The sequence below is a fragment of the Doryrhamphus excisus genome, linkage group LG6 (genome assembly GCF_037039965.1).
Source record: "Doryrhamphus excisus strain RoL-2023G ecotype Guam linkage group LG6, RoL_Dexc_Guam_v1.1, whole genome shotgun sequence".
Taxonomy (NCBI): domain Eukaryota; kingdom Metazoa; phylum Chordata; class Actinopteri; order Syngnathiformes; family Syngnathidae; genus Doryrhamphus; species Doryrhamphus excisus.
This window is the reverse complement of record NC_136362.1, coordinates 18018089-18046062: the sequence shown is the minus strand read 5'-3', so window position 1 is coordinate 18046062 and position 27974 is coordinate 18018089. Positions and strand designations below refer to the sequence as shown.

The window sequence follows — 27974 nt, the reverse complement described above, 5'->3', positions numbered from 1 at the left end:
TTATTTCACATCCAATGTGGTGGTGAATAGAGGCAAAAATTGCAAAATTGCAGATCTGGATGTCAAACATAGAAAACGCCACTTTTTATACTCTTTGGCAGTGGCTGGCTCCAAGTGATTCAGTCATCAGAAAGCCTTTCATTTTAGCACACAGAGATATGGTGGATGGGCAGGAGGCAAACAATACAAAACCAATTGGCACCATCTTCACACGGGCCGACCTCCTCTGATGTGCCGCATCCCTTGTTTCATCCCTTCCATCCTGCCGCCTGTGGTGGCTCGTGAAGGCTCTGTTCCAGTCTGAACTGAACATAAAGGGAGTTGAGGATGTGGATGGGATTTCGTAACAAACATGATGTCTTGAGAGGAACCGTTGGATGAGTTGAATAAGGAGACTGGTAGACAACTCTGGCTATGTATGGCACAATTTATCGTGGTGTGGTTTGGTAGGCTGAGCGTTTGCGAGACCAACCCCTCACCCCTTGCCCGCTTCTGTGAGGACCTTCATGAGAGGACCCTTTGTTCTGGTCCGGCAGGCGCATCAGTGACTGAATGAGCAAACAGCGGTGGCGGCCTTCTTCAATGGCGGCTGTTTGTTTACACCAGCCAGTCCCGTCATAGTTCATTAGCAGCCCAGCCCACCGACAATCTCTGATGTCCTAATGGCCAATGAGTGGTGTGCCCATCAAGTCCTGAGCCTCAGCAATTCAGGATAAAGGGATGTCCCGACGGACACACACATTCCCACTGGTCCACATGCATAGTTGTATGTTGAGGGCGCAGGGGGAAGTCCTTTCATCCTGTGCCGATGTCCAAGAGTGCTAGCGTTGCATCACAGAGATGTGAGACACCTGCCGCACAAACACAAAAAGACATGGCTTACTCACTGCTGCCATCTTATGGTCACTGACAAAAAATTCTAAAAAGTATAATCAATTAATATGATAGAATACAGCCCCTTCCATCAAGCAGTACCCAATCCTTTTGTGCTTCCATTGTCAAATATTGTGCTGGGTACCAAAATATGTACAGGATATCCATTTTCTGCACCCTTTTACAGTGGGTATGGCACCTAAATGGTAAATCTTGATATCATGCACTCCTGTGAGGTGAAATTAAAGGGGAGGAACACAAACACAAATGTACAGTGAAACCTCAAACATGGTACAATTTGGAAGACAACCAACATTTTGTCTCAAAAGGCAAACAAAACCTCAAACCATCATCCTACATGACATCACATGAGACATCAGCAAACCTTTTGAGGAAAGTGTGTATTGCGAAAAATACCACCACCACAGGAAGGTACCGATGATGGTAAAGATGGAAATTATGATGATAACCATTGAACAGGACGAGAAACATTTTGGTAAGCCTTTCCTTACACAGGAAAGGCTCCTGAGTACAATAAACTATAAACTGCAATAAAATAAACAATAAACTACAGAAGAGTTTAACAAATAAATTATATTGATAGATTGCAATGTATTATCATATATTTCTTTCCATTTAAAAGTAAAGTTAACATTGTGTGTCGTCTCATTTACTTAGACCCAATCTCATGTAGTCTTATCTCATGTATCTCCTGACACCATGAATAAATTATCTTCGAATGGTGACATTTTTACTATATTTTAGCTTTTAAAGCATGTAATATATTCTTTTTACACTTGTATGACAGTTAGGAATGTACAAATGTCACTTAAAACATTGCCTCTACAGTTGAAGTTTTTATAATGCCAACACACCAGATCAATGTTTACTATACTGCGAGGTGAAAAAGTATCAAACCTCAACCAACCTCTTGAATGGTTCTTCCCAGCTTCTCTTGGCTTTTCACAACTCTCCTGAAGGACACACAAATACATTCAATGCTCTATAATACAAATGTGATGATAAAATATACCAAAGCTAGGCGTCAGCGCCAACCTGTCTATTCTGCGAGAAAGGCAGATGGTGAAGTCTCCAGTGCAGTCAGGCTGGTATGTGGATGGTACGATGACGTAAGCTCCGGCTGGAAGAGAGCAGGCCATTGTGACATCCTGAGTGTAGCAGTGAGGAACACAGCTGGTGACTGGATCCTCACTGGGGATGGTCCCACTTTGTTCGCCTGCTGGTACCTGTGAAGCAATCAAAGCCAGACATCAAACATAATTTAACATGATAGATGAAGACTGTCTGACTGTCTCCTGTGACCTTATAGATATGAAAGCCGATGGGGTGCAGGTCAGTCTCGGCGCAGCTCTGGCTCAGCATAACACTGACGTTGACACCCAATGGAGCTACGGGATCATCACAAATTGTAAACGGGAAGCGAGGGTTCCGTCGGTGAGAAGAGAAGTTCCTGCTTCCTCCGGCAGAGTTTCCCTCTACCCATGAGCCCTGAAAGTATGTGGGCTCCCACACTCCGTCTGTAGTTGATGGCAGGGAAGGTGCTGGGCACTTCATGGCACTAAGGAGGACAGATCATTCACATGGAATACACCGTAATAAGAGAATCATTCTGGAGCGTTTGGTGGATGAAGCATGGAATCGCAGAGGAAGCTGTGTATACTTTTTCTAACGATTGTAGAAAAACACCCAGTTGTCTACACTTTTACACCGTATATTTTGAATTCCCATTGTCAAAATGGTCCCAAATTAAGTCATCTGTACCAGTACACTCTTTAGTACCAATCCAAATACAGCGAAGCCCTAAATGTCAATCCATTCATTCAGACTAAACATCCACTATTGCAGTGATTTTCAACCACTGCGCCGCGGCACACTAGTGTACCTTGAGAAACAGCCAGGTGTGCCGTGAGGAATTATCCAAAATCACTTTTTATAGTTAACATTGATTAATCATCATTTGCAAATATTATGTCAATAGCCATGAATATATGGACCCAAATATTCCAATTGCATTTGGTATATTTGCTCAAACGGAAAGAATTGAACAGGGATGGAATATTATGACGCATATTATGATGCAATATATGACGTAACACGCAGCTCCAGACGTTCTTCAGTTTTAAAAATGGAGGCGAGCAATCGGCACTGGACTGACGAAAAGCTGACAATATGGAGTTATTCCAACAAGTGAAAGAAAAACTCGGGGAAGCCGGTAACACGTGATGTTGGTGTTTACGTTTTACTGCACATGCCCTATTGACTATTCTGGTTGGATACCATTGTTTCCCGAAAGGAAAGAAAAAAACTTGTCATGTAAAAACGTGGCTACTGTGGAGTGCCTGTGGTGTAAAGACTGGCAGAGCAATGTAATATTGGTCCGTGTGGCAACACCTACCTTGTTCCTCCGATAGACTTATTGATGCACGTGTGAGGTCATGGTGACATTTTGTAACATTTTTGGTTAGTGGTGTGCCACAAGATTTTTCCAATGTAAAAAACGTGCCGTGGCTCAAAAAAGGTTGAAAAACACTGCACTGTTGATGTTGTTCGCGTGGCTTCAGCCTTCAGGCAACACTTCACTACTTGGCATGAAAGTCTATTTCTACGTCTATGGCTATCACTACACTTTGCCATTGATTGGTGCTTTTCTGTGGAGTTCATTTTTTAGATGCTCACTGACTTGAAATCTCTTGACATACATTAAAGTTTCATTAGATGATGGTTTGTCAAGTTTTTGTACAACTTTTCAAAACGTTTCAGTGGCTTTTCACACTGAAATTTACAGCAACCTATTAGCTAGCGCTTACCTGAGGGAAAAGGAGGACGACGAGAAAACCCTGATGAGGAAGCGGGCCTCTGCTCCTAGCTGGTAGGTGCTGGGGATGAGAAGATAGTGTCCAGGCTCCAACTGCCCGTGTAGCACCACTTCTCTCTGATGGGCATGGCAGTGAGTCGAAGCACACGGGGGTTTGTTTAAAGTGCAGCTCAGATTAAAACGCTTCTTCTCCACCTGAGGGAGAAAACAAAGTGATGATGACACGCAAGAAGGAGACACTTTACTGTGTATGGCAGCACAAACCTTCCACATGTGCAACGCGATGGCATGGTTGTGCTGGCGTCTTGTAAAATCCTCTGCCATTTGGCTCCGCTTTCTGTGCTGCAGTAGGGAGACGAGAACCTCACCTCTGTCGCACATCTTCAGCCAGAACTTGGGGTTGCTACAGTAGCTGCTGCTGTTTCGACTTCCACCACAGGAGAGACCCTTTATCCAGCGGCCAGGAAGTTGATGGCGGTGAGGTAGCAGGTTTCCTGACATCATTGAGAAAGTCATCAAGGAAAAGAATTGCAAAAAAAAATGACTGGACTAAACTAATCGGAAATACCAGTATAGACGCTTTGCAGGTGCCCCTCCTCATTGATAGGGTAGCCGACTGTGACATCATCAAACTGGGATAGGAATTCAGACTCATCCAGCCAGAACTCACCCTGTAACACCCTGGCTTGGAGTGCCAAAGCCTCAGATGAGTCAAGGGAGGACCAGCCAGCTCCACTGCAAAAGGACAGGAAGAGTGAGAAACAATTCAAAACAATATTTAAAAAACAATGGTGAGCGTAATTAATAGAGATGTCACAAGAGCTTGCATGATTAAAACGTGACAATAAAACTGTGTTGTGAGCTAATTATCTGGGATAATAATAAAATAAGGAATAAATCACACAACAAATGACTATGAATTTGATCATTTTGCCTGCTTCAATGTATTTCCATGTGCATGTGTGTCTCTTTTCCTTGTCTCATGGCTCCAAACAGGCAGGAAGAGAATTCACTCTGTGCTTTGGTTTTGGTTTGGTTCCATAGAACAACACCATACAAAAATAATCCCTTTCATCAGTCATAGTCTCTTTGTCTCGGTGGGTGAAATCAGCTATGGCGTGTTCGACATCACATAGCGATGCATTACAGTTGAGCAATATGTTGTGCAAAAATAGTCAATTTATGAAGAAGGAATCCTTCTTCACTCATCATGGTTGGGTGTGGAACCAATTGATCGCGATAAACAAGGGATTACTGTAAAATATGTATGTGAATGAATAAAGGATCATCACCTTTCTGTCCAAGCTCCACCCCAGCAGCCCCTCCCCCAGGGGTTTCTGATCCTGAACAGTCTCACTGCGCTGCTCCCTACTACTGTCTTCACATCCAACCACTCTATGACACTCATGGCATGGTGCTGCTGACCCAGTTCAACGCCTCCTAACAGCAAGTTAGAGGGATCAGTTGACGCCATAAAAAGAATCTATAAGAGGGCATAAATCATAGATAGCATACCCCCAAATAGGTTTTGAGTGGAGCAACTGAGAGCACAAGAAGCTCTCATTGTGTATATGAGATCCAGGTCCGGCCTTTCGATCATCCTGGCCTGATTCGGACTCTCTTCTGGTTGGCGTTCCTCCTCTGAACCAACGTCAGACAAAATCCAGCACTCGGCAAGACCCCCAGTTAAGTCCACCAAGGCCTCGGAAACCTGCCCCGCCCACAGTCGCTCGTATGAGCCATGAAGTCTAAAAAGGCACAAGGTTATGTTTATAGCAGACATATTTATTCATTAATTCTTTGATTGATTAATTACTCAAATGATAAATATATTATTTTTATAGAATGGAATGGGAAAATCTCTCCAACCCATTAAAAGACTCAGAATATTACAAGAATAGAGTAATGAAACTGAAAATAAAACATAAATAGATGGAGGAATTCCACAGTGTACTTACTTGGCGTATGCCTTCTCCAGCAGAGCCACCCAGAAGGCAGAAGAAGCATCGCAGTGTGAGAAGCACAGAGCTGAGTCAACACAAGGCAGGCGGTCATCGATGGTCACCTCTGTCCAGTGTCCATTCTGCCAAAAGTGAAAGCGAAAGGAGCCCTGGTATTTGCCGTCGCCCCACAGAGGTTGCTGAGCAGGAAAGACCTACGAAGAGTCAGACATTTAATAAAGCACAGAGAGCCTGATTATTATTATTATTATTATCATCATTACAACAGTAGGTGATTTACTCTACTTTCTCCAGAAGATGTTTGTTCTTGATCAGCATGGAACAAGCACACAGAAACCAGCAGTCTCCCAGTAAGCCTTGTTTGGGATGGCTCTGTTGGATGTTGTCTGGGAAGAAAACAGGTGACTGGCAGATCTCCTAGAGATAATAAAAATAAATGTGATCATTGCTGTGATATGCAGTAATGACAATTATCAATTATTAGAGCAATGATTGCTCAAATAATTAGAGTACCTCGATTACAAAAAATAGAGGATTTTTTTCTCTGCCTTGAGGAATCGCTTACATCGCCAACACAGAAGCTCACTAATCAGTAGCTTCTCATTTATCGCAGATAATACAGTGTGTCTTGCTCCTGCTTGATTCTGTCACAAAGCCTTAGAAAAACTTGTATACCAGGGGTCTCAAACTAGTGTCCTGCGGGCCACATTTGGCCCGCGCCTTGATATGAAAGTTTAATGTTAGTGCGGCCCGCGCAAGTTTGATATGGATGCTGTATGGTATCATGTACCCAGAAAAAATTATTACGTTTGATTCATGTTAAAGGTTAAATAACTGTTAATAGTTATCCTCCCTATCTGTGTGGAAGTGGTACGTTTTTGGATATTTAAGTTTAAAGGAAATAACTTGAAGGCTACCGTTTAGGTCGCTAGCTCTGTAGTTTGCGAGTTAGCATGTGTCTCAAGACCCTGCAGTTGCGCAATATGTTGTAAATAAAAAGATTATAAATGTGACTATAGTCGTGTTTTGTCATGTCTACAGGGCTCTAATAATGCTTTGTTCATTTTAATCTGAAAAAAATTATTTGTCTACCCACCAACTATATGTGGTTTCTTAAGTTTTTATTATTTGCCGTTTTATTATTATTATTATATTTATTTATTACTGATTGATTGATTTTCTTTATTCTTGATTTGTTTATTTTTCATCTTATTTTGTGCAGAACAATAAAAATTAAGATATTTGAGAACAGTGGAATGTTTTATCAGAGCTTTTATTGTACAAAATCTGAACCAAAGCACTGAAAAAGTTTGTATATTTTTCTGTTTTTAATAAATGGCAAAATCTCACTTCTTGTTCTGCTGGACCTGGGCGCTGCCTTTGACACAGACGACCATGTAATCTTATTACAGAGGTTAAAAACTGGGTGTACGTTTCTGGTACTGCTCTAAAATGGTTCAAGTCCTATCTGGAGCACAGGAGGTACTTGGTTGGAATTGGTAACTGTGTCTCAGATCAAATGGCCAAGACCTGTGGGGTTCCCCAGGCGCCAATTTGGGACCCCTACTGTTCAATCTGTACATGCTTCCTTTAGGCCAGCTACACTGTGTCCTACCACAATTATGCAGGCACCACTAAAATGTGGAGAACATGGACCTGCAGATTTACTATGTCACTGCATCAAACAGATCAGTGTGTGGATGCAATTGGCCCACAGAAACAAAGGGAAAGTGTTATCAGCCAGTTTATCCTAACCATCAGGCTACAAATGTAGGAGTGATAACTGTACTGTAACCGGGCTCTCTAAACAAGCTGTAAAACAGCTTCAGTACATCCAGAAATTCTGCTGCTCAAGTCCTGACTAGAACCAGGAAATATGACCATATTAGTCCAGTACTCAGGTCTCTGCAACAGCTTCCTGTTGCTCAGAGAATCGGCTTTACAACAGCTCTGCTTGTGTACAAGTATCTTAATGGTCTTGCAGCAAAGTACATCTCTGTGTTTCGGTTTTATGCTACCAAAATCTGGATCAGTGCTCCAAAAGATGTGTGACAATCTTAAATTTTGGCAATGTATAATGTTGAAGAACTTTTGACATTAGTCTCTCTACTATAGCAAATTAATTATAATAACAAATAAACTTTATTCAGTTTCCATTTATATTCTTGTGATAATATGGCTTGTCTTCTTCCCCCCCCCCCTAATGCTTAGTGTAGAATGTCATGTGTGTGTGAAAACGTTTCATTTAATTTTGCTCCACCTGACTTCTTCAATTGGGCTAACCTGTGGACGGAGCCAGGTGACATGTCCTCGCAGCCTGGAGATGGGTGTGGAACTGTCACAGAACAAGGAGCAGTCATCCGAGGGGAAGTCCTGGTCCTCAAAGAGACTACCATGACCACACTCCTCTCTTCCAACACTTTCCATGGCTCCCCTTGGTTGCAGAGCTAGAACGCAGTGAAGCCAGCTGTGAAAACCATCACCACATTCCTGGCTGTTTGTAGACTAAAAGTATCAATAAAACGTCTGATATTGTATATTCCGAAGAAAACGATTCATTGAGGATACACATAAAATAATAAAATATGACATACAAGTTCTCCCCTCTGGCCTTTAGGGGGCAGTAGCGACGATGACTGCGCTAAAACGACCGTTCAGTTTAGAATTATGTTCAGTTAAAACTAGCGGAATAAAAAGCACAAGATATATATTTTCCACAGTAACATCCGTCTAAGCCAAACCAAATAAAAACAACATTATTTTACCTCTTGCCTGCTTATAGCATCTTCATCCACTCCTCGCCATCATTGCACAGTGGCTAAAGCTAGGGTTAGCCTGTATGTTACGGACGATGTTAGCATCACCATAAATGCACATTTTGTCACGTCTCAGGAGCTGTCGTTCCGTCGGTTTGATTTATGCCAAAATGTGACATATTCCTTTAAAAATTAGAAAGTCGTGTCATCCGGTATGAACATTAAAACGTGTGACAGTAATCTCTCTTCCGGGCATAGAAAAAAATCAGGAAGTGCATCTTTCCTGTGTTGGTGGACACTGCTGCCACCTAACGTTAGCAAGGTGTATTACACAATCATTTTTTTATTTTAATTTTTTAATTTTTTCAATGTTTAAATTTGGCCACTGATAAACAAAATACAATGTTTTATATTAATTATGAACGCATAATTAATTCACTTGCATGATTAAATATTATTAAAATCATTTTACATTTATATGCCTAATACAGTATCTGTTAGTTTTGAGTCATATTATATATCAATCTCATTAAATCGTAAGTAATAAACACTGGTGACATGACTGTACTGTACTGTACTGTATACAGCTTTCCCCCTAGCCTGCCTGATTGTGGATGAAAGCTGCAATAATGAGCAATAGTACTTATTTTTCATAAAAAAAACACAAGAGTTACAATCCATATAGAAACAATTATTGTAATTGGACTTTTTAGCATAATGTGCACACGCTTCTTTTATTGCATCATTTGAGTTGTGCTCCAAAGAGTGCATTTGATATAGTAACATGCCACATCATCCTGCTTTATTTTGGCATCAGTGAACCTGAGCTTGATATTTATAGATAACAAACACTACACTACATTTGCACCTTCACATTTGCTATATTTTAAGTTAATCTGGTGTGATGCCATCATCATCATCATCATCATCATCATCATCATGCATGCCTTTGCTCACCAAAGCTGAGCAAACATTTTTTTCAGTTGCTGTAGTTTGAATCCATCCCAAGTGACAGTCAGGAGGCATGCTTGCAGCCACTGTTACATCACTTCCATTCTTCTGCACCAGTGCACAGAGTGCTTTTTTATGAATAATACAGAGGGACTGGCGGGGGTGGCTGATGACGGGGGTGCGGCGGGGGCGTGTATAGGATTAATATGCACCAATACAAAATACTAAAGCTGTATTTCATGTTTGACTTTATTGTTTTTAGAATATAGTGGTAACATCGGCGAAGTTTGAATAAAAATTTTACGAGATAAAATTAGCATTTTTACAAGACAGAGGATATAATGTGAACATCAATTTGTAAAATTGTAATATTAATGTAATTTATTTACATTTGTCGTCCTTTCAATGCTTAAACCATAGCTTCATGTGGGAAGTACAAATAATTTGAGAATTATTATTTTATTACTATTTCTTTGGCATAATTTTACAACAATATAGTCACAACAAGAACATCAAAAATTTTAACAATGTGGGAATAAAACAAACGTGGATTAAAAAAAAAGAGTACAGAAGAGTAAAGTAATGCAATTATGATTTTTTAGGAGCACATTTATAGAAGAAAAAATATTTTTTAAAGAACATCAAGTTGTCATATTGAGAGAACAAAGTTTTTAATGTTCCAATAGGTTAGCATGTAGGCCACACAGACGGGAAGACCTGGGTTTGAATCTCCGCTTAGGCATCTCTGTGTGGAGTTTACATGTTCTCCCTGTGCATGCGTGGTTTTTCTCCGGTATTCCGGTTTCCTCCCACATTCCAAAAACATGCTAGGTTAATTGGCGACTCCAAATTGTCCCAAGGTATGAATGTGAGTGTGAATGGTTGTTTGTCTATATGTGCCCTGTGATTGGCTGGCGACCAGTCCAGGGTGTACCCTGCCTCTCGTCCACGGACAACTGGGATAGGCTCCAGCATAATCCTAATGAGGATAAGCGACATAGAAAATGGATGGATCAATGGAAATGTTCCAATAATTAACAATATATGTCGAAAAAAAATCAAAATTTCATGTAAAAAAGAGCAACTTAAATATAATAAATAAATTACAAAAAAGCCATAACTGTATTACAATTGAATAACCATCGTTTGATGTATAAAAATGTAATGAGACTGAGCATAAAGGTATGCTTGAATTAAAATATGTCAGGATTTTACTTCAATAGCTATTTGTCATATTGTGACTTTCTCCTTCATTCTCAGTGATAAAGTGGATGCAAGCGGGAGCAAGTACAAAGAATATACAAATACTAATAATATACTCACACCAGGGCTTCAGGTTTGACTTTATTTGAAAAGAAGAGAGTACACTACATGTGAAATGAGCGGTGTTTAAAGCACACACACACACACACACACACACACATGCACACACACACACACATGCACACACACAGGAAGCCGGACAGCACAGACAATAGGACATCCTCGGTTGTAAAGATCAAAACAATCCCTTTATCGCTGCCTTTTAAAGCAACACCGGAAAAGACTATCTTACAAACTGGACTAATTCTAGTGCTTATTTGTTCCTTTGGTCCTTTACTGGCAAGCTGCGCATGGCTGGCGGTTAACACGGAGTTAAACTAGCGCACTGTATAATTAGACAAACAAAAAAGGAGAGGGATGCAACATCTGAAAGAGAAGAGGCTCCAAATGATTACACATTCAACTCCGCTTCCTTCCCCCTTGCTGCACACATAACTACTAATTAGACGAGAGGTGGATGAGGACAAGCCAGAAGTCTATTTGTGTCGCTATCTCCCTACACCTCCTCCTTCTCCTCCACACCACCAAGACTCCCGGTAGCCAGAAAATAGAATAAATAGAATAAATAGAATAAAATCACAGCATTTCACATCCGGTTTAGCTGATTGGCCGAGACTGGGCCGTCAAGGCAGATCTAGGCCACAGTTGCACTCATTGTTCAGTGAGCTTTTCTACACAGTCCAACCCAGCGACAGCAATGAATGTTGATTGTGACCTTTTGAGGTCCCGGAGCCACAGTGTGACTTCTGTACACGGTTTTGCGTGTTTCTGGATTTCCATGCGCCCCCTCATGCACCGTCGATGCATTCTTTTGCTCATCGCTTGACGTCGTCTGGGCGAACCTCAGGGCACAGTCAACGGTCGATGGTTTTTATGTGATCCATACCAAACTCACCGACAGCGTTGAATGTTCACCGAGGCAAGCAGGACCGGACTTATGTTTGCGTCAAATGGAACATAAATGAAGAAGTTGTTGCATTACCATCACATTACCACCTCGTGGATCAAAACCGTGTGAGGTCATCTTCTGGTTGACATCTGAAACACACATGAGAGGAAGGCTGCGTTATAATAACACAACATGGCATTTATTCTTACCAAAATGACCCGTTGTGCTCCTTAAATGTTCCAAACCAATGTGATAAAGAATGTGGAGCAACTATAATAACACCCAGGTGAGTGTAGACCTCCATAAGTCTGATGCAAAACAAATAAACAGAAAGACTCAACATAATCCACAAAGTGAGCAGCATACTTTTATGCAATACAATTTCGATAGATAATTTTGCTTTGTCATGAATTATTGACAAATTATTAGCAATTATGTTCCTTAATAATGTGCTCTGAAATGCACTTTGAACACGTAAAAATGTGACATTATTCTCTTTTTTATTGGACAATCTCTTACTGAATGTTCTGAACTCATGTTTCAATGCCAGTTTTTTTTGTTTACAATTCTGTCATTACAATTTATTGAGGTACAAAAATACAAATACAAGGCATAGGAAGCATTCCAATTATGAATGGAGTATTCTACATCGACCACTTGGTGTCAGTAATTGTTTGCCAAAATAGGCATTTATTGCATGTTTAAAGGATAACATAATAACCATAATAATAACATGGGCTGCTGTTGGGGGCCATTTAAAGCTTCCATTATAATAAATTGATGAGACAATAGCCACCACAGGAAGTATGATGTCCAGAAAAAAACAAGAAGGCACTAACTGCCTTGTCTATGTTGTCTAAAATGTAACTACTTCTCATTGGGAGTGACCAGGATGGATAGGATCAGGAAGGAGTACATCAGAGGAACATTAAATAAATGTCAGAGAGGCCAGACTGAGATGGTTGGGACATGTCCGGAGGAGAGATAGTGAATATATTGGTAGAAGGATGCTGCCAGGTAGGAGGCGTAGAGGAAGACCAATGAGGAGGTTTATGGATGTAGTGAAGGAGGACATGAGGGTAGTCGGTGTGAGAGAGACAGGGTTGGATGGAGGAGATTGATTTGCTGTGGCGACCCCTGAAGGGAAAAGCCCAAAGAGAAAGAAGAAGAGATATGTAATATCTACCATGAAGTAAAATGTGTTCTATTGGTTAAGATTTACATTTTAGGCAACAATAAACTAAAAATGACTGTTCTTACAGTTATTGTTTTGTTGCGTGGCTGGAGACGCTACATGTAGCAAATCATTGACCTTTTCATAAACAAACACACTTATGTGCAACATTAGTCAGAATAATATTAGAGGCTGTCATGGTTCTTATGGACATCTAACCTAGGGAACAATGCCGCCATGTCCCACTGTGCAGCCGTCCCTTTAACCGCTTGGCCACTGGCTGAGAGCTCCCATTGTCAAAAGCTTCGGGGGGGGGGGACAACTAGCAGCAGTGTTACCCCGCCGCCTCGCCGACCGGAGACTGACGTCATGGTGCCCGAACGCGCATCTATGAACGTTTGTTACCCCTCCTATTTTATCGGCTTAGGCTGCTGATGTCATTGAGCAACGGGGGCGGTCAGAGGGGGGTTGCGGGCAAGCTGAATCCATTATTCTGCTGGGGTGGGGAGGAGGCAAATGTCAGCCCACCACACCAACGCAACACCCCCCTCCCCATCCCGTCCTTGCCCAACATGGATGAGAAATACATCACGTTATTGCAGCTGTAATTCAGAAAGCCGTAAAGACGAGAGATAATTGGCTCTTTGAGTTACTGCTTGTGCACGCTCTACTCCTCTTGTTAAAATGCACCGATACATTTTGACAATCCCGGAGAAAGAAATACATGACCCTGTAGAAAGTTTATAGTATATAAAATATGATTCTAAAATTGTAACAACCTGCTGAATGAATAAAGGTGTTAAGTTAGCAGGTTTCCGCTAACACTACACTGATTTCCATTGACTTTTGTTTACGGAGGCCATTTATCCTCAAATGAACCTTATTTTCTTTTTTCGGTATCTCAGCTTTTGTTGACACTACTGTTATTTCATAAAACTTCCCTTTAGGCTCGGCAGAACACTTTTGCAGTAATCCCTCATTTATCGCAGTTAATTGGTTCTAGACCCGACCGTGATAATTGGATTTCCGTGAAGTAGAATTCCTTATCATAGAAAAACTATTTCTGACCTTCTAAATATCATTTTTAACATTATTAGAGTCCTCTAGACATGAAATAACAACCCTATCACCACCTTTACACCTAACCCAATGTAGTACACAAAATAAAAGTAAATAAGGCATTAAGATATACATAATACCCGTGTGTTACTGTAAATGTGTTCTCTAGGCGACCTGAAAGAGAAGCAGACAGGAAGTGATGTCATTTTTTCCAGTAGGAAATCTGGAAAGTGAAGTAATTTCTTCCAAAACCTTTACTAACGTTACAGGCAATGTTTTAAGTAACATTTTATTTTATTATATTATAATATTATTATAATATTATTATATTATAATATTATTATAATATTATTATAATATTATTATAATATTATTATAATATTATTATAATATTATATTATTATGTCATTATATCATTATATTATTATATTATACATAATATATTATATATTATATTATTATTATTATTATTTTTAACTTAAAAAACAAAAATAGAGTAAAACTACTCTGGTGGCAGGCAATGTTTTAAGTAACATTTTATATTATTATATTATTATATATTATTAATATACATAATATATAATATATTATATTATTATTATTTTAACTGTCATAAAAAACAAAAATAGAGTAAAACTACTCTTTGACAGGGATCTGTTTGCAGGCAACATACTGTAACGCATTATGATTTTTGACTTCAAAGGTTGCACTGTATTTATTATTGTGTACTTTCACAGTATAATAATGAACTTTAGTTTTTTTTTTACCTCTGCCAAGCATAAAGATGAGTTTTAACCATTTTTTTTGTATTTTTCCCCACATGGGCTATTCACACTCTCACCTCACAATGAGACCTTACATGAAAAATAGGGTGTGTCGACATGTCGCGGTAGTAGGGGGCTTTGCCATGGCAACCCAAGTGTCAGCCAGCCATTTCTTCTTAATCCACTTCCCCCCCTTCCATCCAGTTCAATGTTGCACCCTCGGAGGACCCCCACTCTCTACAGCTGAATATTTCTTTTGTGTGGAGAGACCCTCTGAATATATATATATATTTGTGTGTGTGTGTGTGTGTCTGGGAGAGGTGAAGGGGGGAGGAACAGAGGTTACAAGGGGTGATCATAGCTCACCCAGCGTAAAAGGGGGGGAGGCGAAACTGCAGGCGGACAGACAGTCTTACAACGGGGGTACAATCCAGAGCTCAAATCACACACACACATACACATTGGAAGGTTATATTGATGGAGGGAGATAATCATTTGAAATAGCAGATAATGACACCATATGGCAAGCAGCCGGACCACTCCTGCACGAGCCGATCACTAACAAACCACCATGCAGCTCCATAGCAAGCTCCATAGCACCACACTCATCTATTTCTACAGGAAACTTCTTCCTTGGGTGAGGCCACTCCAGCCCGCCGACAGAAACGCTTGTGGGTGGGAAGAGGCGTCAGCTGCTAGACAAAATAAAGAAAAATAGAGGCGTTTTTTTTTAAGCTCCCGACAGTAAACGATCTTTGGAGCACTTCCACAGCTGCAGCCAGATAGGCTTTGATGTCTCCTTGCTCGACTGGGAGGAGATTTAATGTGGATGATAAAATTCAGACGGATTATAGTCGTCTTCGCACACAGAAATGAGGACACAGGGAAGTGAGAATTAGCCAGAGCGAAAGTTTGTCGGAATGAAGTACAGCGTAGACTCAAGTTCAATGCTCATGTTGACGCAATGTGCCAACCGGGGGGATAATATTTCTGCATACACCAGAACCTCTGAAGTGGAACATATCTGTTTCACGGAGCCGGCGGACTTCCAAGTTGTTGTAATTTTAAATACATTTTGTTTCCGGATCAAACCACCCCCATCCTACAATCTTTAAAGCGTCCCCTGTAACTGAAATACAAGCTTTGAGCTGAGTACTACCATACAGTTAAACGATACACCCTTTGAACATGCCTGATCTAAAATCTTTACTGACTCTACGAGCAATATTTTAAGTCACATTTTAATATTATTAACTGCCTTACAAGAATAAAGAGAATTTAACAACTCTACAATAAAACCAAAATCAAGTAAAACTACTCATGCTTTGACGACACCAAGCAGTTTAAAAAGCGATACTGTCATCTAGTGGTGTTTCTCTAATTAAATAGAGTACGTATGCAAAATAAAAGAAACATTTGTTTCGCTTTGTCATTTTCATGCTCTTCATTAGCCATTATGCTTTAAGCTACATGCTAACTTGTAATTTGTTCAATCTGTTTATTTAAACCACTAGTGGTAATATATCCTATAGCTACTAGTGATGTTGTTGTATTTTTAGTTGAAAATAAGCCTAAGGCTAATTTTCTGCTCTACGGTTATCATCACACTTGCTGTATACACAAAAAAACTCCACATAAAAGCAACACAGATTTGAGGCATTAACTCACTCTGTCTACGTCACACATGATGACGGTTTGAAGTCCAAGTTTTGTTTTACTTTTAAGCTTTCGGAGTTTCCACTGTATTGTTGCTTTCATCACAAGGTGATTAAGGTCTAGCCGAGCCTCCGGAAATCCCAAAATGCACTTCCCCAAGAGTCAAAGGAGGAGGTCCCAGCGGTTTGTCTCTGGGGTGGTCCGATGCAGCAGTGGGCGAGGCTTGAACGTAGCGGCATGTCCAGTGTATACTGTACTCATAATGACTACCAGACCTGCAGATCTGCGTTGCGGGGGGACCCTTACAATGGCAACTCCTATGCATATGCTTCACGTTATCCAAAATGTGCTACGGTTTCACAAAGCCACAGTTTTCATAAAAGACGACCTTAAATATTGGCTTTAATTATAGTCTGTGGTTCTTTCATCCATATGTAGCTCTGGTTAAGTAAACCTGCACCAATCTGCTCTAATTGAAACCTCCGTTTGCTGACTCGGCTGATTGGATGCACCCTGCCCTATATAAAAATGTCCAAAAAGAGTCCAATCAATCAAGCAGTGCGCACGGACAGCAGAGTGAGGGACACAAAGACCATTACGAGACAGTAAAAGCGCCAATAGAGAGCAAAGGGCACATTGTAACATAAGGTGCAGAGTCTGTTCAACAAGTGCGATGACATAAACTTTAAAAACAAAGACACACTGAGCGAGCTGGTGTGTGCGTGCACCTCAAGACTGATTGGCAGGGTGGGGTCGTTGGGTGACCCTTGACCTTTTTAACCCTTAAGGAATGTTGTCGTGCTGGTGCGCGTATTGTTCCTGCCTCCCTGAGGAGACCCGGCCATGCATCAGATGGATGCAGAATGTTCCTTAGGGCTTCTTTCTTCCTTTCTTCCCCCGTAATCCTTTCTTTTCTGCTTTTCACCCTCAGATTTCGACAAACAAAAGGTATGAGAGTGGGCTGTTGTTGATGCGTGCAGAAAGGTCACCGACCTACATTAGAAAAGTAAATCAAAAAGAAACCTTCTCTACATCGTGCAAATATATCTTTACACTTTATGTGTGTCTCCGTGTGGTGTGTGTCGGCGGCGCTGACAGATGAGCGAGCCAGACAGACAATTACCGCCCAGGTACGTCCTTTATACCAACCTATAGGGCTGGTCAGAGGAAATGGAGGAATTTATGATGTCATAAAAAAAGCACCAGAAGAGAGGTGTCTGAAAACAGGTTGTCTCTGTAGCTGAAGCCATAAAAAAGAAGACTCCTGTGGTTTCCGCTCCCTCCCCCTGATGACCGCGTGAGATGATAATAATCCACTGAGCCGCCACTAGTGCATAACTCAACAGTGAGAATGTGATAAGGACGCAGGTTTTTCCAATAAAATAAATATGTCAGTGGAGCAAGAACCTCTGCCAACAACAGTCTGAACATTGTAATTGGAATCCAGTGACAAAATAAGCAAAAAATATTCTTTAAAAAATGTAAAAAATCAGATCAGCAGATTTAACCCAACATTATATTTTTTGAAAAAATATTTATACAACATAGTATATCAATATAAAATGTTTCTTTTGTTACTTTTTGCATTGTAGTTTTACTGCTTTAAGTTGAATCCTTTATGTAATTTATTCTCTTTTTTTTTTTTTGTCCCATCCAGCCATTGGGGCAGATAGTATTGTTGATCTAAATGCCCTTACATGCTAAACAGATTTGCTCTGTGTCAGGAAAGGTGTTGGCTACTTCCACACTCATGTACTCTATGTAATTTATTCCCATTCTTTTTATTTTATTACATAATTTATACATAATTCAGCAATTTTCTTGAAAGTTGCTTTCTGAACAAATGAATCAGATAACTTTCAGATCCCACCTACAGGTGTAATGAAAAAGTTCCTTAGGCAACGTAAATGACATCCAGTGCTTGTATGTACACAACAGCGCACTTCCTACTCGGAGACGATGTTAAAAAAAAAAGAAAGAGAAAGGTGGTTATTTGCTCTACAGCCTCACTAAGGAGGGTTCCCATTGTAAAAAAGGAGTGGCTGCACAGCCCCTTTTCCTTTCATCCCTCTGTTGGAAGCACGCTGTCTTTGTCTCACGGAGGACTGAACAAGCAGTCTCCTGGCTATGCTACACTGCACAAATACCTGGGAACTACCACCGGCCCAGTGGGAAAAAAAAGAGGTGGAGGAAAAGGCAGGAAGGGGGTGCAGGGCACGTAAGGTGTGATATGGCTTGACTGGACGCCTAAAAAGGAATTATAGAGCCGTCGCAAGAAAAAGCATCTACAACCTGTTTAGTCTGAATGAAATATATGAAGAAAGCACGCCTTCTTTTCTTTAAGTCGATCATCTTTTATGAAAAGTACAAACTAGGAATTTTTTATTAGGAGCTACCCCCCTTTTACCCTGCACACACGCTTCCATGCCAGCTCAGCAGTACATATATAGCGCCACTTCCTGTATATGCGGTGAAGTAAGTTGAAGTCCACCCCGAAGCGACCGCAGCCAACCCAATGTAAAGCTTTATGTTCCAGTCTGCACAGGCCGTCTCGGCAGACAGACCTCTCTGTCACACCTCATAAAGCAGAGCTCAAGCAGCAGGCCCGTGTTTAAAACCCGGAGGGGGGAGGTCTGTTGGGGGGGGTAAAATAAGGACAAAAAAGGAGCAAAATACAAAGACACATGAACAGAAGATTCCATTGGAAGACTGATAAAGTTTTAATTGTGTCCTCATTTTGAGTTTCGGGCTAATTGTCAGGAGGAAAAAAGCGCGGAGCCACCCGTTTATTTTCAAACAGTCCACAAAGAATGCCTGTCATTTCCTGGCGTTCCCCACTTCCATATGAAAGCCCCCCTTTTCCTTCAGGAACAATGGGAAAGATTCCAAAATTTCCATGGGGAGTTTCTCATGTGGTCGAGCGTGTTGCGACAGGACCGTGTGCGTGCGACGCGAGCGAGCCGGACAGCATTGCGATGATTAAAGCGTCCTCGGCGTCATAAAGAAGCAGACCGAAACAAGAGCAGATGTTCGGAGTTTAACAGGTTTCGCTCACCTCCTTCCCGACCGTCTACGTCTGATCCATAATGCAGGAAAATGACACACCTAGCGCATTAAGAGCTTCTTAATTAAGCAAAAAGGAGCGCGGTTCAAATGTCATGTGCTCCTGGACGCTCCAATAAGAGCCTTGAAAGCCACCTGGCTTGACCCCGACAGACCTGAGCCTTTGGCTAGACGTGAGGTCAGAGGTCACGCACTCATCTAGGTGGGCAGTATGCTGTGGACGCCTGAGGCGCGGTGCAAAGTGGGTGAGGGGGGGCAGTGGGGTCTCCATTACCTAACCTTTCCATTTACACAGGGAAGCACTAAACACACATATGGACACAAGTTCCTGTCGATGTGAACTCATTGACCGCTTGACGTCATTTACCTGCAAGGCCTGCACGCTGTCCAAGTGGTCTGTGCTATTGTGGCTCCCCCCATAAAGCTGCAGCTCCGTGGATGAAGTCTGGCAATGAAAAAGAAACACACCGGTTTGAGGTTTATTCCCACTTTTGCTTCACACCCCACTAAGCGTATTTGCTTTATATCTCTTCCAGTTGACTCAGAAATAATGAATTTAAAGTTTCATGGAGACTGAAGGGCGGCGGGGGCGGGTGAGTAGGGGGGGGGACATTTCCTCTCCTCGTGTACAGTCTGTGTTCAATAGTTGATGGAGGCAGGAAGTGGATCTGTTAGGAGTCATGTGATGTGTGGTTGGACTCCCCTGATGGTAACAACATTAGATTTTCACAAGATGGAGCTGCAGGAAGGTTTCGAGCCAACGACAATGGCCGCCTGCACTTCAGAGGCTTTCAGTTGGATGGGACTTCTCACAAGCGATAAATGGGCTACATGGGAGCTAGCGGCATTGTTGCAGCAGGAGACGGAAGAAGCCAACACCCCGCCCACGACCTAAAACTATATTAAACAGATGTGGACTAGGACATCCGTTAACCCCCAAACGAGTATCCCATCAATTATTGGAAGCACCCAAGTCAACAATTTGAAACCATCATCATCCATAGCCGTGTTTTGCTTTGACAGAAAGTATGACGATAACCATAGTATATACTATATAGTATTGTTCTTTCAGCTTGTGAATGTTGCCGACACATAAAATGTACTATTGGGATTATAATACGTTAACTAGATCTCAGTTAACACACAATTAATATTCTAGCAATTAATTAAACCTGGCGGATGCTAACATAAATGCACTTATTATTATACGGTAGTAAGCAGTATCTATAAAACACCACCAGGTTTTTTTTTATAGATAAGCGTAAAGGATTACTATACTTCTAATTATAGCTGTATGACAGTTAGGACGTAAAACATGGCATGTACCGTGTGTGCGTGTGTGCGTGTTTGACAGTTTGACTCTGGGGCAAATGAATTCGCTTTTTATTTATTTGATTATTTTTAATGATTTTGAAACCAGAACAACTTGAAAATCAACCAGGGATTTCATTGCATTTAATTAACTTTGAGTTTCTCCAACTTATCAGGGTAACGATGATTTCTCATTAAAAGGTTAGTAGCTTTATGTTAGTCTCATTAAGTACTTCTTTTTACACTGGTATGGCAGCTAAGAATGGTCAAATGTTTCTTAAAACATGTTAATATCATGGTGATAGTTTGAATCCGGTGCAAATGAATACCCTTATACATTATTTCCTATGTGAAGGATTGCTTTAAAATAACAATAAGTTGAAAGACACCCAGCCTAGATTGTTCTAGTGTATTTAATTACCCTAAAATAATGATTTCCTCCATCTTATCAGGATAATGTGGATAGGAATAGTTTCTCATTAAAGGCAACACACTTTTTCATGTCATTAAATCACGCTGTGTTCAATGCCCTGTTTAATGCAATGCTGCACTCAGCGTCTAGACCTACTATATTCCAGATGGCAGAAGAATTTATGGAGACTGGCTCATTAACCGTAAGCCATATTAGTGCTGAGAGACATGAATGGCAGCTTTAAAAAAAAGCAACATTTTTTTTTCTTTAACACCAAAAAAAAAAAAAAAAGGAAGCAGTCTTTTGCTGATGATGAGCTTCTCAAGAGTGGACGCCCTGAAAATGGCAGTCGAGCCATGTGAGACATTCAGATGCGCAAAAAGAAGACACTTTGTTCCGGTCTATTTTTGCAGAGGCGTTGTTGCTGTGTTGTTGCATTTTACACGGGACATCACATGTGTAGTAAATGTGAAATTTCAGCAGTGGTGTGTTTTTTTTCTAGGTTAAGCAGACACACCATGCGTCATGGCGTGGTCATAGACGGGTGGTGGCTCTGAATGATTGCTGTCTGCTCTTCAGGTGCCTGTGTGTGTGTGTGCGTGTGTGTACGTGTGTGTGTGTGTGTGTACGAGGGAGAGAGACCGCGAGAGATTTTTTTCCCCTCAGAAGGAGGTGCTGCTGTTCTGTAATGTCGATAGAATGACAGATGGTCCACACAAAGCCGGTGCGCATTGTTCAAGCTGAAAAATAATAGCCACCATTTATCAGCCTTTGACGCGCATTGGGATGAGGAGAGAGTGGAGATGAATTTAAGTTGAAAACTTTACACTATGTAAGTCTTGCGCCACGCGTGGATACCTCTCGTGAAGCACTGGATAAGTTCAAGTAGTGTTATTCAATGTTTTCTTATGGGGGAATGTTCCCACAGTCGCGCGGTTGTGCTCTTATGAAAATACTTCCACATATTTAAATATCCACTCACGTCTCATTCCGTTACAATTTTACCACATTTAAATATTCACGCATACTCACGCCGATCGTCCAACAAGTAGATGTCCACCGGTGACTATTTTCACTCTCCGTCCGGTCCCGGAGCAACTCCACACCGAATGAGAGCCGGTGCCCAAAATCCACTCATGACGTCTGATTCGGCAGCTCAAGTAGAGGGAGGGCATCCGGTTCGCACGGATCACCGGGAGGAGCGTGATTGGCTGGCGGCAACATAGCTTGACAGGATGCGAGCCTCCCATTGGACAGATGAGGCCAAGGGGGCCGGGCTAGCTCTTGTATTATTCAAGGAAAAGCGGGTGGGGAGAGAAGGAGGACACTCGGCGTTAGCGTGCTGCTATATGTCTGCAGACAATAGACTGTCTCTCTCGCACATTCACACACACTTTTACTGAGCGGAAACACATAAATAGTCGCACAGAAACATCTTACATATGTGTTTCCTACATTGGTCATCTCATGTGTACATTTTCAGTGTTCTTTATAGAAAATTCACAACAATTACATGTTTTAAGTTATGTACTCTGTTAAAATGTGATGGCTTAACCCATTTGGAGGAAACATTTATAAATAAATCAAGCAGGCGCATGAAAAGCATGAAATATCAAGTGTGTGTGTGGCGTAGAAGATGCAGGAAGTGCACAATTCTCCACGCAGTTGTAAGGGAGGAAATGGTGCATGGATAATTCTCCCTTTAGATCCTCTGGTTCTCGAAAACCTCTAAGCTTCTTCCACGTTTATATCTTCCTGTGTGTATGTTTTAGGTATATTTTCTAAGGAAGATGTGATGCCATGAATTGAAGGCACTCTGTTATGCAAAACTGACTCGACAATGTGTCAGAAAAGCCCATTATTGAACACCAAACAAATACTTGTTTACTACACTTTTATAAAGAAAAAAACGCTTCAACGGTCACTTTTGAAGTTGTTAGTTCTCATGAATTCATGAAGGACAAACCTCCTCCTTCATGGACATGATACCGCCTCTGAACGGCCCCTAGCTAGGTGGCTATATACGCTATGCTAGTGTTGCTAACATTTGTGTACACCAAAAGTTCTTATTGTCATATTGTAGCTAATATGTAGCATCTATTAAGTTGGACAATTAAGTACAGAGTTAGTGTATATTCTATGTAAAAATGGGGTGAAGTTTTTTTTTGTTTTTTTTGGGGCAAATACATGAAACACGACAGTGCATCTCCCACACCAATCAAAATACAACTCTCCATTATTTACATCTGTATTCAACTATCTGATCACAAGCCGAAAAGGAGTAGGCTGAAGCAAAAGCTTATAAATACCTACCCCTTTTTGCAAAATATAATCATGTTCATGCCACTGTCTTGTTTTCCCCTGTTATTATTGTCATTGTAATATTATTATTGTTATTATCATTATTATCATTATTGTTATAATTTTATTATTATTACCATCATTATAATCATCATGAATATTACCATTTTCATTTTCATTATAGTTAACAATTTTTTTTTATTATTTAATTTTGCAGACTTCATTGTTTCTTGTAGAGTGCTGTATCATTCCATCTGTTATTTTCTGAAATCCGCAGTATTTGTGCTTTTATTGTCAATTTATTAGCCCACTTTTTTGTGACATTTACATATCCTTTTCTGGATTGCATGTGTCTAATCTTGTGCATTAAAAAACAAGAACTTGAGACTGTGTCTGAACAGGTGACCAACTCAAACATCAGTATATTCTTGTTAAACCCCTACCTGAGGTTTTTAGACGTGTTTATTAGTTTGTGTGTGTCTAGTCTTGTCTAGCATTAAAAAGCAATGTTTTATCGATGACCAGCTCCAGCCCCAGTCTTCACTTGCTGTGCCTAATCTGAATTGTTTGTTTATATTGTATTTCATTGTATTGTATTGTAATGGTTGTTGTATTTTGAGGTATGTAGATAATGTTTTTAAATTAGTATTTTAAATCACCACCTTTCTTTGTTTTATCATCAACAAGTTCATAATAGTATTGTATTTCTTGGTGCCACACAATCTTACTTTGACCTTAAGGCCTCAAACGGCAACACAGAGCATTATCAACATCCTAATAACTCCAGTAGGGGGCTATTCGCTATTTGGTAACCATGGTGATGGCCCTTCAAATGGTGGTCCTGTATTAAGGAGCGGGAGATCACACCAAGGACCACAAGGGGAGTATATGCTAAAAAGGTTGCTAAAGAGTCTGAACAAAGTGGCTTATGGTTGGATTATCGTGTGATTTTGACTGCCGATTTGACGGCGGGTGGGAATGATACTCTAAGATCAATAGCGGGCAGTTTTTTTTTTCTTTTCAGCTTTCAGTCTATTTTCAAACATCCAAAGGAAAACCTTTTAAGCTTCTTTTCTCACTACTTTATTTAGAAACAGACTCCATCAAAGCAAGACGTCCGCCAATTCTACATTTGGTCCAGTTGTTGTTTTCTTTGAAATGAAAAGGTCTTGTTGTCCCGATTTAGGTGAAAGGACTCAAAAGTGTGTTCAGAAGTTTGCATGTTTTGCTAAGTGGCACAGCTGTAAATAGTTTCACTGGTGGACGGTATGTTCAAAGTACACAGTACTTCAATTTATTCATTCATTCATTTTCTACTGCTTATCCTCACAAGGGCCGCAAGGGTGATGGAGCCTATCCCAGATGTCTTCATGCGAGAGGCGGGGTACACCCTGGACTGGTCGCCAGCCAATCCCAGGGCACATATAGACAAACAACCATTCACACTCACATTCATACCTATGGACAATTTGGAGTCGCCAATTAACCTAGCATGTTTTTGGAATGTGGGAGGAAACCGGAGTACCCGGAGAAAACCCACGCATGCACAGGAAGAAAAACTCCACACAAAGATGGCCGAAGGTAGAACCATAAATTTCAATAATAGTTGAAATTAGTGGTGTCCGATACTGGAAGAAAAAACAGTTTATACTAGTATAGTTTTTTCGAACGCTAATGATATCAGCGTGTGATATCACCAAGCTTAGTAGCTCAGTATGTCTGCGATGACGCATTATTTCCATTCGGATTGTAAATATGCAAATTGCAATGAAAGTGCTGGTTATGTAAGGCATAACCAAGTGGGATTCACAATTAATAGCAGAATATTTTTGTAGCTAGAGCATAGAATACCTGTTTATGACTTCCTAAATACATTTTTTTCACATTATTAGAGGCCTCTAGACATAAAATAACACCCTTATAGTCACCCTTACACTCATATTATTCTTTGTTTACACCACAACATGCAGGATACAGGCTCACAACTGTACAACACAAGTTGTACAACTAGTTAAGGAAGTTTTTCAAATGGAATAATGACTAAGTAAGAAGCCAAAAAATGCCACTTCCACACGGAATGGGAAGCAAACATTTTTCCATGCAGTGTGAGGCTAGTGTAATAACGTCAGTGTCTCATCAATGTAACATTACTGATGCCTAATTATCTGTCCATCCAAACAATACTACATGTAACTTGTAGTTAAATATATTTTTTTACTAATAATAGGCCGTAGTAACACATGAAATACTCTGCTTATACGGATGCGTGTACCACATAGCTTTCCAAATTATATCATGTCAGCATTATTCTTATTTGTACATTTATTGACACTAACCCTTCCATCTATCCACCCATCAATTTCTTCTGCTTGTTCGGGTCCGGATCACAGGGGCACCAGTCTCAATATGGAAGTCCACAAATCTCAGTCCCTTGCCTCCGCTTCCAGTTGAACAGAGAGGACATCAAGGCGTTCCCGGGCCAGCTGTGAGACATAATCCCTCCAGCGTGTCCTCGGTCTGCCTCCTAGGCATGCCCAGATTCCCTCACCATGCAGGGAGTCATCCAGCCTAGATGCCCCAGCCACCGCAGTTGACTCCTCTCTAAGTAAAGGAGCAGCGGCTCTACTCAGATCCCTTCCCTGATGACTGTTCCCAACTTCCAAGACAGTCCCTCAAAATCAACATGTCTTACTTGTTGATAACAGAATGTGTTATGGTCATATTTTTTTGTTGTTGTTTAAAATAAATATGGTAATTGTCTATAAGTTGTATTGCATATTGCTGTATTTGACTTATTTTGCACAAACTGTGTTTATTTGTAAAATTCCTCCAGTGGCATCACAATAAAGGTACAATAACGTGTCCATTTATAACAATGGATGCAACCTGACATTTGTTTGAAGGAAGAGTTGGTGCCAATATTAGGAGTGAATAATAATGAAGTACTGGAAAATGTCGGTATATTGAATATCAGTAAGGAAGCCAATATCGAGCATTTCTAGTTGAGATAATCAAGTGATTTTCAAGCAAGAATTGAAATTACATTTTAACATTCTTAACACACAAGTATAAAAATAAGTATTGCCGTATAATAAGGCTAAATCAAACTAAAATCCAATAAAAGTACTCATCCTTGGACAATGCATGACATTGAGGTAAAAATGTGAGGAGAGGCTGGCGGAAAGCAGCACCCTTCATCCATCACGCTTTATGCCATTTATAACTGTCACATAAGTATAAATATAAGCCAATGAGACTAAATAAAACTAAATGATATTTGTCAGTCACAGTAAATGCAGCAAAAAGAGCCAGATGGCTTGCTGAAGGCAGTTCGCTTTTTAACATTAACGATCAAAGTATAAAAATTAGTGAACTACTGCATAACAAAACTTAATAAAACTAAAATCAAATAAAACTTATTTGGTGTGTGACATAGCTGAAGTGAAAAGGAGTCTTGCTGAAGGGCAGTCACTTTATAACATGACAGTATATCTTAACTGTCAACAAGTATGAAAGAAGTTTTCCGCTATTGTAAAACTAAATAAAAGTAAAATGAAATAAAATTACTCATTGTTTATTAATGCGTAACAGAACAGCAGTATACACAGCAGTAAGGACAAGTTAGTTGACTTTTTAATATACATTACTGTCAAACAAGTAGCAAAAGAAGTTAACCGCTGGACAAAAAAAGTGGTGTGAAATATATTTTTCCTGAATTTTCCCTCACAAAATTGTTAAAATATCATATTTTTACTATCCTTTGTTCATTCCTTGCTCATTCCATCAGGCACCGAGCAGTTTGAAAAAGGTTTGGACAATCAAGTGTTGTAACCTTGTAATCACCACTTCGGAATCAGTGGCTCATTATGCAATTATTCAGGCTTGTTTGACAAAATCATGTATTATTAGTTTTAATGGCGACTTCATTTTGAAATTCATAATGTCAACCTGAAATGAAATAGATTTGTTAGTTGGTGAGAAGATTATAAGATTATATTTTGGGTATAAGGCCATGTTTGATACTGGACGGAGGAATATTTTAGGTATTTACTCTAATGAACAATAATATATTATGTGTGTGTGTGTGTGCGTCGACGGAAAGTGTCGGACATGCTGCTTCCTGACCAACTTATTAAGTGGAGGTTTAACCGCACTGTGCCTTATAAGAGTGACATCTCCTACTGCGCCAGTAATGAGCTGTCAGACATGTTGTCAACTGCGATGGAAGACGTTAAAATTTATGCAAATTACCCAGTGAGTAACAGTTTAAAGAAATAGCTCCATATATATATATTTTGGAAAATCTGCTTATGAGCTGTCACACTGAAAGTTAGATGTGATGGTGAGGAGCGGCCGTAATAAGAATTCTGTCGAAGCCAATTGGCGTGTACTACATGGGTGCAACCAGCAGAGGCGCTGTTCTATCTCAAATAGTTTGTTCTTTAAAGAGAACCTACTTTAGCTGTTATTCCACTAGATCAGGGGTCTCAAACTCAATTTACTTGGGGGCCACTGGAGCTCGGGTCTGGGTGAGACTGGGCCGCATCAGGTTTTCCAAAAAAACGCATTTATTAAAAACAAAAAAATGAAAAAAACGTTGCTTAGGTTCCAATTTTCTACAAGAAAAGCTCTGATAAAACATTCC

The 27974-nt window shown here is 40.4% G+C and overlaps 1 protein-coding gene and 1 long non-coding RNA gene across 3 annotated transcripts; both read right to left on the bottom strand.

Annotated features, from left to right (window-relative positions):
- Positions 1–12: 12 nt before the first annotated feature.
- Positions 13–9157, bottom strand: capn10 (calpain 10). 2 transcript variants are annotated; one of them, XM_058066825.2, is made up of 13 exons: positions 8436–9155; positions 7954–8117; positions 5956–6087; positions 5668–5864; positions 5225–5457; positions 5002–5149; positions 4278–4444; positions 3974–4203; positions 3702–3904; positions 2197–2452; positions 1930–2120; positions 1802–1847; positions 13–851 (listed from the first exon to the last, which is right to left on the bottom strand). In XM_058066825.2, the coding sequence occupies exons 2-13, from the start codon at positions 8095–8097 to the stop codon at positions 822–824; spliced, it is 1977 nt and encodes a 658-aa protein (XP_057922808.2). In that variant the 5' UTR covers positions 8098–8117; positions 8436–9155; the 3' UTR covers positions 13–821. The 2 variants fall into 2 exon arrangements, 1 of the variants encoding a protein (XP_057922808.2); XR_009129015.2 differs by lacking the exon at positions 2197–2452 and having other exon boundaries at positions 8436–9157.
- An 8734-nt stretch (positions 9158–17891) lies between these two features.
- Positions 17892–22158, bottom strand: LOC144898635 (uncharacterized). Its single transcript, XR_013627554.1, has 2 exons — positions 22061–22158; positions 17892–19750 (listed from the first exon to the last, which is right to left on the bottom strand). It is a non-coding gene; the product is annotated as an uncharacterized LOC144898635 (long non-coding RNA).
- Between the last annotated feature and the right edge of the window lie 5816 nt (positions 22159–27974).